This window comes from Camellia sinensis, chromosome 14 (assembly GCF_055761805.1).
Source record: "Camellia sinensis isolate YWXY chromosome 14, ASM5576180v1, whole genome shotgun sequence".
Classification (NCBI taxonomy): domain Eukaryota; kingdom Viridiplantae; phylum Streptophyta; class Magnoliopsida; order Ericales; family Theaceae; genus Camellia; species Camellia sinensis.
The window spans coordinates 34,160,007-34,171,875 of record NC_138974.1 but is presented as its reverse complement, the minus strand read 5'-3'; the positions used below and the strand labels follow the sequence as shown (position 1 = coordinate 34,171,875).

Below are 11,869 nucleotides of genomic sequence, written 5' to 3'. Positions count from 1 at the left end.
AAATAAATTAAATTAAATTAATTTGATTTAACATGAAGAAAATATTTGCCAACAAGAAACAAATTAATAAGGTGAAGGCTAAAGGAAACAAGATTACCCAAGAGCCGCTGGCTTCTTATGACTAGAAGGGGCCTGACATGTACAGCGATTTCCTAAACTAAAGAAACACAAAACACTCCAATGTAAACCAAGAAAAACACATTTTAAGTCTGAAAAATAGCTCTAGAGGGAAAATTTATAGACAATGAAGAATAATGTAACAGAAATATGAACTCTGCTGATATGCCGGTGTACATGTCAAAATACCTCAGTCTCCCCTTGTTGAAGTTTGGACACAACCACAAAACCTCACTTTCTTTCTCCTGCGGCTAGTTCTCACAGCACCGTAGAGATAGTCACGCAACAGAACTCTCCTTTTTGTGTCTGCAATTCTAGTTCTTCCGTTACTTCCTTTTTCATTTTCATCATCAAGTTTTAGCAAAACAAACTGTATTTTCTGCACTTCCAAATGCAACCGTCCAATTTTTTCAGAGATTTTTAGCGCCTGTTCTGAAATCCTTCTCCTTCTGACACTCCCACTTTCTTCCAACTTCATTTCAGAGTTGTCAGCAGAAAATGATCTGCCATCAATACTTTTCATCAATTTACCGTTGAGATCAAACAACTTCTGGATCGCCGCCTCAGCTTCTTCAAGCTGCCCCTTCAGAGTATCACATTCGACAAGGTCTTTAATCTTGTTGCTCTTACCATTAATGTCCACTTTCCTCTTCAAATCTTGAATGGTAATTTGAAGGTTTGTCAATTTTTGGATATCAGAATTAAGCCTTTCCAAGATCTTTCCCTTGTTGACTTCTCGACGGGTCTGTGAAAATGTCCTGGAAATCTCTAATTTGTCCACACCCAACTCCTTTTCAACCAGAATATCTGAATTGAGATGTTTACTCCTCCGTTTCCTTACCGCCTCAACCTGATGCCACTCAGTACCTTTCTCTGTAGGTGCAGTGATTATTTTCTTTCCCTTCCAAACAAGAAGATCAATGCTGTCATCCAGATCAGCAGCATCCCATGACTCAAGCATCTGACTCTCAACTTTGACATTTTCTCTCCTGCTAATCCCATTGGATGAACATTCGGATATCTGATCAAGCACAATGTCCTTCATCAGAAGTCCATTCTCCAATTCAGAGATTTCAGAAGCCGACTTAACATCTTCTTGGTTTGATCCACCTTTGAATGTTAACTCTTCAATCTGTCTCATAGCAGCCTCTAGTATGGTATTAGCGTTTAAGTTTTCCTGTGTCGCAATCATCTCCATTTCAATCACTGCCTTCTCAACAGCTTTAACCCTGTTTTTCAAATCCTGCAACTCTGAAAATGCATCTGGCATCTTTTGATCCGCACTCACTTCTTCACAGCTTTCAACATAATGATCACTCACCAATTCAGGATCCTGGAAACAAGAACTTCGAAAAATTATTTGCAGTACATGTTTGTGGCACAGCTGATATATCGTGGACTAGGATATGCATGTTTTAAAGTGGGGGTCTGTCTAGGTACCCAACTCCACCTAAACTCTTGGGCTATTCCTTGGTTCAAAATGAATTGACTGCATAATTAGCACGTTCAACTTCACTAACCAAACCAAACTGTGTGTCCCAATCAAGTGGGGTCAGCCACATGAATCGATTTTCTCCATTCAGCTCTATCAGTTGGTCCAACTTCACTAATCTAGAAATATTAAAGCAATGCAACAAACGCACTAATAGCATTTTAGGGAATTGATAAAGATTCTTATTTCAGAACAACTCTCAAAATAGACATTTTAAATATTCATATAAATTAACATTACCTTAACTTCCTCATTGTGGTGTTTTTGAAGCTTTTTACGCAAACAGGTATGGTTCTCCAGGGAAGATATACAATCCTTCAAAGAAATGACGGCTGGGACATGTACAGCCAACTGAGCTTTGAGTCCTCCATTTTCGGCTTCCAAAGTGCTGATTCTTTCTTTTAGCAGCTCAATATCCATATCCTTTTCTTGGTCATCCCTAACCATCTTAACATCATCAATTTCCCTCTTCAGATCCTCCACTGTCCTTCGCAACACTGATTTCTCGTTCTCTGTGGCAGTGATCTTGCATACTGCTTCAGAAAGTTCAAGTTCCTTTCGAATGAGCAGATCCTTGCCATTTGCAATTTCATAATTCATCTGATCACTGAAAGATGTTTTTCTACTTAACTCATCCTCTGAATTCTTCAATGACTCCCTCAGATGCAAATTTTCAAGCTGTACCTCTACCAAGTTTCCCTCCATTGTTCTTAATTTGTCCTCAAGGGCACCATTGACGCGATGAAGTTTGTCTACATCTTCACCAAGCTCATTTAGTTCCACAGAATTCTCATTGATAATGCTATTGAAAATCAGACAGAGATTACTCAGAGATAATGTTTCACCTAAGATAGAAAAGTTTTCCCCCTCTAGGGTACCCTTTTTTTCCTCCAAGTCCAGGCATTCCATTGTCAAGGATCTTTTTTCTTCAAGCATCCTTAAGTTCACTTTCTGTAAATTCTGGCAAGCGCATTGCATATCCAACAACTTTCCATGTAGATTCTCTATCTTTGTTGTTAGTACTTCCTCTTTTTGGTGCCTTTCCTTCAATTTCAATTGCAATTCTTCATTCATCTCAAGAAGCCTGTTTCCTTCAATCTGCAACACAGAGAACTGTTCATTCTTGATCTTGAACTCCTGGTCAAGAATGTTTCTTTCCATCTCAACAGTTTTTGCTTCTAATCTTAGTTGCCCAAGCACTGTGACAAGAACTGACATCTCAAGTTTGAGCTGCTGATTTTCATCCTGGACTTGATGAAGAGAATTTTTTATATCTTCAAGTTTGCCAAGCACGCGACTCAAATATTTTTGGTCTTGCCCAATCTCATCTACACACCCATGGTCTATATCAATATTAAAAGCCTTCAACAACTCATACCTCCCCATCCTAAAACTCTTGGTTTGATCAGACAAGGATTTCACTTCCACCTGTTGCTCAAGATTCTCTTGCTCTAGTTCAGAAATCAGCTGTTCTGACAGTTTCGATGCTTCCAGGAGTTTCCGACATTCAATCAAAAGAGAGTGGTTCTTTTCTTCCAGATCTTGTATGCATCTCTGCAAGATGAAGACCTCAAATTGATAATCCATAGATTTATCTATCTCTACTTCAAATTCACTCTTCCTGCGGAAACCTTCTTCTTGTAGGAGACAAATCTGATTTTCCATTCCAGCCAACTTTGTCTCACTCATTTGGGTATTTCTAGCATGTTCTTCCCTTTCTACATCCAAGGAAACACGTAGTACTTCCACTTTATGAAGTGTGGACTCTCTCTCTTCCTCCAGAGCTGAGTATTTTTCTTCTAAATCTCTATATCTTTTCTCAAGGACTTCTAAACTTTGCCGAGTGATTTCCTCCTGAGAAACTAGGGTATGTTTCTCTTTGATAAGATCAGATTTTTCATTTTCAAGCAACTGGCATGAATCTTCTATGATTTTCGATCTTGCCTTCAACCCTTCAAGTTTGTCTTGAGCGTCAGAAAGGAAATTCTCCAGAAAGGTGTTTTTCTCTGAGAATTTCACCAAATTCTCAGTCATTACCTGTAACTGAGTTATTAGAGTGGCCTTCTCAGCAACAAATGTAGATTTCTCTTCCAATAGAGATTGTAAGGACTCTTCCAGTGCACGTATCTTCCCTCTAGCCCCTTCTAACTCAGCACTCAAATCGGAAAGGGACTTGTCCAAAAGGGCATTCTTCTCAAGAAGCTGTTTCATGATTTCCAACTTCTCCAAAAGCGCTGCTTTCTCACTTCTTTCTCTCTCACTGATTTCTTTTAGATTTGAGTTCTCATCCTTCAATTCCTTTACTGACGATTCAAAACACTCTGGGTTAAAGCCTGCTGCATCAACCTGGTCCAGCATAGCCTGGTGTTTCTTGTTCAGCTCATTCAGTTCCTCTTTCAGACAGTAAATCTCTTGTTGAAGAGCATTCCTTTGGTCCACTCGGAGTTCAACCTCCTCTTCAAGTTTCCCTTTAGTCTCCCTTAAGCTAAAGATCTCACTTTGCATATCTTTAATTGACATGGTTGACGACAAGTTAAGCTCATTGAGGCTCTTGTTCTCCTCTTTAATATTCAGGACTTCATTCTGCAAACTCTGATTCCGAGTTTCAATATCCCTTAAGAGTTCAGCCCTGCTCTGTAGCTCCAAAGCAAGAGATCTCAGTTCTTCTTGAGTTTGAGAGTGCAAATGCTGCAAAGTTTGGAAAGCAGTTTCAGCCTCCATAAACCGTAATCGCTCTTCTTGCATGCACATCCACAATTTGCCCAACTCGTCCTGCTTCTCTGTCAGTTCTTCACTTTGAGAACCCATCTTCAGTACCAAAGATTCCAACTCAGAGTGAAGAGATTGATTTGATCTTTCCAACAGAAGACAGTGCTCTTCAGCACCCTTCAACTTTGAGACCCCACTATCAATTTCCCCACTAAGCCTTTGAGCCTCCTCTTTAGCGCAAGAGATTTTATGCTCTAGCCTTGAAATATTCTCCAAGCATTGCTGATACTGTAGAGCAGCAGCTTCCTTCTCTTCAGTCAATTTGGCAAGAGCTTGCTTCAGAGTTTCAACTTGCCTTTCAGCTTTGTCAGCTCGCTCACTAAACTTTCTAGCATCCTCTTCACCAAGCAGTACTTTGTTCTCTAGAGTTGATATTATCTCCAAGGATTGTTTGTATTGACCTAGAGCAGCATCTTTTTCAGATTCCATCAAAGCATGGTCTTGCTTTAGGGCTTGAGCTTCAGTTTCAGCTTTATGGGCTCGCTCATTGAGTTCCCCAGCATCCTCTTTGGCTTGAGAGATAACATTCTCTAGACTGGCTATCCTTTCCATACACTGCTGGTACTGAAGAAGACTAGCTTCCTTTTCAGCTTCCAATTTACTGAGAGCTTCCTTCAAAGTTTGAACTTCACATTCAGCTTTTGCTTGCTCATTAAGTGCTCTGGAATCCTCTTGCACACAAGAGACTTCTGACTCTAGCTTAGACAAGCTCTCCAAACTCTGTTGGTACTGAGCTAGGCCAGCCTCCTTTTCAGCTTCTAATTTGGCTAGGGTGTCCCTCAATATTTGAATTTCCTTCTCAAACTTACCCACTTCAAATTCTGACAAGGCTCGATCCTGGGTACTATGGTTCTCCTTGCGCTGCATGCTTCGTTCCTTTTCCTCTGCCTCATGAAAATTGAGGCCCTTTCTCACCCTTCCTTCTCCGAGCCCAAACAAATTATTGAACTGTTTCAAACCCTTTCTATTTGTTACAAAATCAGACTCTTCAGTATGGGCCCCATTCCTCTTGGCAGCATGGAAATGTGATGAAGAGAGCCCTGAAGTATCCTTTTGCAAATCATCAGGGTCAAATAATGCACGTATAGGGGTTGACATCTCGGGTGTATGGGGATCTGTCTCAGAAGCACAAGAATCATCAGGCAGTACCAAGGGGACTTGATTTGGGAACACTTCTGCCATAGTCCGGTGGGCATGCCGAATCACCCCAGTTGCATGATCGTATCTTTCAGCCAATGCACGATATGCTCGATAGAATTCTTCAACCAATTTCATAAGCTCTGGACGTTTCTTGTAATACATCTCTGCCCTCCTTGCAAAGGAATCAGCATCTTCTTCAATAAGCTTGATCATCGATTTGACTTTTGCATCCATATCTGTTGAAGTTGATTGAAAAAAAGAAAGTTTATAGGGATCACACACGCATAAATACAGACACACAAACATAATAATCCCACAATAACCATTTCAAAACTTTAATCTGGAAAACTGGTGTCAAGGAATGGTGTATGCATGAAATCTAAAACAATGTACTTCAACAAGAAGCAAAATTGAACATGTAGGGAAGAAAACTATACCTGTAAGATTCTCCTGAAGCCATTTTGAATTTTTGGGGCTTATGTGGCTGTCCCACCACCAAGAGTACATGCGTCTAGATTCCGCTTGTGAAAGGGTTGCCATAACTCCAATGAATGCTGTAAACTATCACAAAAGCTCAATTTTTGGATCAAACCAGAACCAGATGGCTATATTTTAAACAACCCAATTCAATATTAATAGATAGAATTGAGTTTTCAAGCTGTCACTCCTTGTACCTAGTCAAAAAACTAAATAAATAAATAAAAATTCAGTTTTGGGTCATGGATACTGAAAAAAAAAAAAAAAAAGAGCAGGAAATTGAGACCATGATGGAAAGACCAGAACTGGCAAGTGAATTACCTAATTAACAGAAACCAAGTCCAGAAATCATGTAAGAAAAATTGTTGCTGTCGCAGAAACTTTAGAAATTAACCTAATCAAACGCACCGAAAAATCAGAACAAATGGGTTAGATCATCAAACTTTTTTTATTTTTCTTGGTAGGGAAAAAAAAACAAAAACTTTATTGAGGACAATCCCGGGACCAAAATTACTTATAATGAAGAATTTGAGATGCTTCAGAGTATCAAATCAATTTCAATGGTTTCACTCTAACATACAAAAAAACAAAAAAACAAAAAAAAAACAAGTAAACATCTAAACCTCAAAAATCACAGTATTAATTACTGATCAACAACAAACCCATGAGCAAAAAGTGACGAAAAACTCCCCAAAACAAATGAGGCTTAAACAAATCTATATAACTATATCCATGTTTTGTTTTTGTATCAGAAAGAAAGACTAAAACTGAACATGAAAAGCATTTAAAAAGATGGTTCAAAACCACGAACTCACCAGAAGAAATCAAAACTAAGTTGGGATTTGATCACAGCTGCAAGAAAATAGCTCCAGCTGCTCTGCATTTCTCTCACCCCATTGCTGTTAGATCTCTCTCTCTCTCTGAAATCTTTTTTGGGCTTTATGCCGTGCTGTGTTTGCAGGGAACTGTTAAAGTAGAAAGAATATTTTAAAAAGTAGGGGCAAAACATAAAAAAGACAAAACAAGGAAAGCAAAACATAACTGTTAATTAAGAGTGGATTTTCCTTTTTAAATGTGTTTTACAAATCTTTTTTTTATAATAACTTCACGCTCTATTTTTGGAATCTTGGGTATCCGCTGTAAATGTGAAAAGGTGGTTATGCTTACACTATTATTTTATCTCTTTATATCTTTTATATGAGTTTTTTTTTTTTTATTTTATTCATGTATGAAATTATTTTTAAGGATAAAATATTAAATTAAATATATTTTGTTATCTTTTTATATTCTTTGGTCTTCAATTCCTTGTCCTCTTTTTCTTTTCTTAATTTTTCTTTTCTCTTACTCATCACTTTCCAAAAAGTAAGAATCAATGGTGTTTTAATCAGTAAAGAAAGTAATTGATGAAGAAACAATAGTGAAGAACCATAAAAAAAAGTGAAATTGTGAGTTTTTTTTATTTATTTGGTGGGTTTTTATTTCGTTTTTCTGGATTGATGTTCGACTTTCATTCGTTGATTCGAAATCGAATAAAATAAAATTGTCCGGCATCACATTGTAGAACAAAAAATATAAGTTTGGTAACCAATTACCGAATAAAAGATACATTTCAGGTAACCCCAAACCAAATTTTTTTAAATTTGTTCGGCTTCTCATTACCATGTATTTTTAGTTTCATTTTTTTATTTTTTTACTTGCAAGGATTATACTTATACTCATTGCAATAACACAAATACTGCAATATTAGTGGATTCTAGTTATGAATTCATTATAAACGAGGTTTGTTAAAAAAAATTATGAATACAATTTTTTCTTATTTTTAATTTGTATTGAGATTTATTAATAATTTGATGTATAAATGTATTTATTATCTTTAGTTTTATAGCAGTTGTGAAGTATTAATTAAATGGGCTTCTGATATTGGGAAGAATATTAGATTTGACATTGTCATAAAGGCATCAGATGCGAGAGATAATAGCAGAAAATCAAGACGTACACTTGTTTGTAAAAGAAGTGGTTACCATAGAGACAATAGGAAGATCAAGGGAGAACGATTGAGATTGACAAGTTTTAAAAATAGTGGATGTCTATTTCTATTATGGGAGAAAAAATTATCAAGACGAATTGTGAGAATATGTTTGATTGATGGATGCAAACAATGACATATTTTATGAATACTTTATGAATATTCTTACATTTTATATTTTTATGAATAATTTTATGGATACTTTTTATGTATGATTTTATGGATGTGTGTTTGATTTATAAATTTTTTTATGAATGCTTCAAGGAGAAAGTAAATCTTTAAATGTATAGCAACGGGAGCATAGACAATTCTATTGTAAATTAGCAACATGACACTAGAATAATCTCATTTGTATAACAATGTATCAGTGAACATGTACTTCACAAGTAGCCCAAATTAATTTCTTACTATCATCTAATTGGACGGCAACATAATGCTGAGAAAAAAATATTGTCCGGTAACATGGCACTAGAGTAATTCAAATTAATTAGCGTTGTATTACCGAATAGGCCCAGCACAAATTAAAAAATTATTGTTTGGAAGAAAGTGTCTCTGTAAATGTATAACAACAAAATACTAGAAAGATCTATTTTTTCCGGCAACATAACACCGGAATAATGTAAATTATTTAGTACCGTATTACCAAAATTAGTGATGTAAAGAGATGAAATAGTTAATTTAAGATTAGTTTTGGTAATGTATTGAGGGTGTAATGAGAATTATATTTTTTTTCATAGTGTAACAAGATGGAGGGTGTAAAAAGGTTAAATAGTGATGTAAGTAGAATCACTCATGCGAAATGATGCTCAGAAAAAGGCACAAAATGACAAGTTTGCCCTTGGTTAGAATATCTTCGAGTTTTTAATTTTTTTCTTTTAAACTAGAAATAAGTTTGACAGTAGAATATATCATTAAATATATTTTTAAAATTTAAAAAAAAATCAAAATAGAAAGTTATATTAAAAAATGATTTTTTTTTGTTTATCAAACGGAATTTGAAAAAATTTCAAAAAACAAATTCTAAAATTTCAATCAAATAGAGCTTGCCAAATTAATAGACCACCAACGCCTATTTTATTCAAGATTCCAAATGATTTTTAAATAAAAATTAAAATATTTATTTAACTAAATTTTGTGTATTAATAAGTATTTGGGTTTAAAATAAAAAGAACAAATTTATTACATCATTTTATATAGAAATTTTGTGTAATTTTCTTCATTATTCTTATCATAGTGTTTCCCTATAGAAAAATGAAAGAAATTTTCAATAATTTTTTAATATTTTTGATTTTATAAATGAAATTCATTTTTAATTTAGCTCATATCATAATTTACATCATAGATCATTTTTTTTGTTTTGGAATACTTTATTAACACTACTTATATGTTTCTAACTTTTTTCCACAATCGGAATATGTTGGAACAATCTTCTGTGTAAATAAAATAATTTGAAATTAATCAAACAAAATAAATAAATAACGTACCGAATTTATTTATCGAACCGAATTAAAAAAAATTAAAGACCAAGTCGAGTGTGTGACACTCTGTCTTTAAGACAGATTCACCCCGCTACGGTGCTTACGGTTTAGTGGCGTCTATCTCCCAGGATACAATGATCTTAACCAATTTGTAGTAGCAGTCCAAAACAAATTGTTCGGCGAACCAAACATGTGTTCTATACTCTCTTAAATTTAATCTAAAACTAATATATGAAGAATAAATGCACTAGAACAAAATGGACAGCAAAGAGACAAAAATCATATTGATTTCTTTTTTTTAATCATCCCTTAGACTGCTGGAATATGGCTCTATTTATAGGCAAAATTTACACAGCCTGAACAGGTGCTATTAGACAAAACAGGTACAAAAGAATTTGAACTTAAAAAGAGGTTTTGACCGTTAGCACATTTGAATACCAAAATTCAAACAAATTTGAAAAGTTGTCCGTTGGTGGACAAATTTTCAACCAGTTGGGAATAAAAGTGAACCGTTGGAGAACAGTGTTGAACCTTTATTATTAAACTAATTGAAAAAAAATATATATATATATATATTAAACTATTTGAATATATATATATATATTAAATTATTTGAATATAAAATAAATAAAGGAACAGGTACAAATTTTAGGAAACTACTTAGGAACCTAAAATTTAAATTTAGAATTAAATTAAATTCCCACAATTACAAACTTTAGAAAACCACTAAGGAACCCAATATTTGAATTTAGAATTAAATTAAATTCCCACAATAATTTTTATTGAAAAAATTCAAATGAATTTTATCTAAAAAATTAATGTTAGACTCGAAAACGATGTCAACTTCCCATTCACTCATAAATGGTTTTGACGTTTCGTCTTCACCGTGTGACTTGCCACGCGGCAGGGAACACTTCACCTCTTCGGACCCGCCCCAAAATATGTTCGGGGCCCACTCAATTTTGGGCTCAAAAATATGCCTATATTAAACCATTTTTTCCAACAATCCCCCACATGAATGGAATTTGACAGAGAGAAAATGCAACAACATGATCTAAATACAAAAAGTACAGAAATTGGAAATATTCTGCAAAGGATAGGTAGTTTTTGGCTTTGAACCTTCCCTTGTGAGACACTATCGGATTTACTAGCTAACCAGTGAACATGATGTCTTGAACTCTTCAGCCGTTTGTGTAAATCAAGACAATAGAACTCACACAGTATATTCTCAGACATAGTTTAGTTCTCACTATTGTGTTCATTTTTGCCCTGAACAACCTGGTCTTTCATGAGTGCTCTAAAGACTTGTAGTCCTTCACAAATCTTATAGAACCGGCCCAGTTCATACTCACATAGGTGATTCTTATGAAGAGTATCCTGACATACTCCACTAAGTATACCTAGATATAAGAATCATTAAAATTTTAATTAACCTCAAACGCTGCAGACATCACTATTTCATCAAAGAAATGGGTAGGAGTTAGACTCCCAAGTGATCATTCTGAGTCATTCACAACTCGGTTATCCCTTTGAACCTAGATCTTAGGATCTCCAGTCAACTAGGTTGGATTGCCGTTGTTGTAACTCTTATTTAATAGGCTTAAGTCCCATTCCACTCGATGAATTCTCAACTAACTCTCTTGCTAACCCTTTGGTTAGTGGATCCGCTATGTTGTCTTTAGACTTAGCATATTCTATGGAAATAATTTCATTAGAGAGTAGTTGTCTCACGGTGTTATGTCGACGACGAATATGTCGTGACTTACCGTTATACATATGACTCTGTGCTCTACCTATAACTGATTGACTATCACAATGTATGCATATAGCAGGCACCAGTTTTGGCCATATTGGAATGTCTTTGAGAAAGTGGTGAAGTCATTCTGCCTCTTCCCCTGCTTTGTCTAAAGCTATGAATTCTGATTCCATAGTAGACCTAGCAATACAAGTCTGTTTGGAAGATTTCCAAGATACAGCCGCCCCACCAAGAGTAAAGACATACCTACTGGTGGACTTCGAGTCTCTAGTATCTGATATCCAATTTGCATCACAGTAACCTTCAAGTACTGCTGGATATCTAGTATAATTCAGCCCAATGTTACGAGTAAATCGGATATATCTAAGAACCCTTATAATTATTTTCCAGTGTTCTACTCCCGGATTACTGGTATATCTACTTAATTTACTTACTGCATAAGTTATATCCGGGTGAGTGCAGTTCATCAAGTACATTAAGCTTCCAATAATTTGGGCATACTCTAATTGAAAAATACTTTCCTGTACATTTTTAGAAAGATACAAATTAACATCTACAGGTGTTCTAGCAAGATGATCATCATCTTTGCTGAATTTGTCAAGTATTTTTTCAAT

At 35.3% G+C, this 11,869-nt stretch overlaps 1 protein-coding gene across 4 annotated transcripts; it reads right to left on the bottom strand.

Moving 5' to 3' along the window:
* Positions 1 to 7: 7 nt before the first annotated feature.
* LOC114273397 (protein NETWORKED 1D) lies at positions 8 to 7,063 on the bottom strand. 4 transcript variants are annotated; one of them, XM_028215180.2, is made up of 5 exons: positions 6,811 to 7,063; positions 6,317 to 6,389; positions 5,956 to 6,192; positions 1,850 to 5,754; positions 8 to 1,450 (listed from the first exon to the last, which is right to left on the bottom strand). In XM_028215180.2, exons 3-5 carry the CDS (start codon positions 6,056 to 6,058, stop codon positions 308 to 310), a joined length of 5,151 nt encoding a protein of 1,716 aa, XP_028070981.2. In that variant the 5' UTR covers positions 6,059 to 6,192; positions 6,317 to 6,389; positions 6,811 to 7,063; the 3' UTR covers positions 8 to 307. The 4 variants fall into 4 exon arrangements, with proteins under 4 accessions (XP_028070981.2, XP_028070982.2, XP_028070983.2 ...); XM_028215181.2 differs by having other exon boundaries at positions 5,956 to 6,079; positions 6,811 to 6,947; XM_028215182.2 differs by lacking the exon at positions 6,317 to 6,389 and having other exon boundaries at positions 6,811 to 6,933.
* Between the last annotated feature and the right edge of the window lie 4,806 nt (positions 7,064 to 11,869).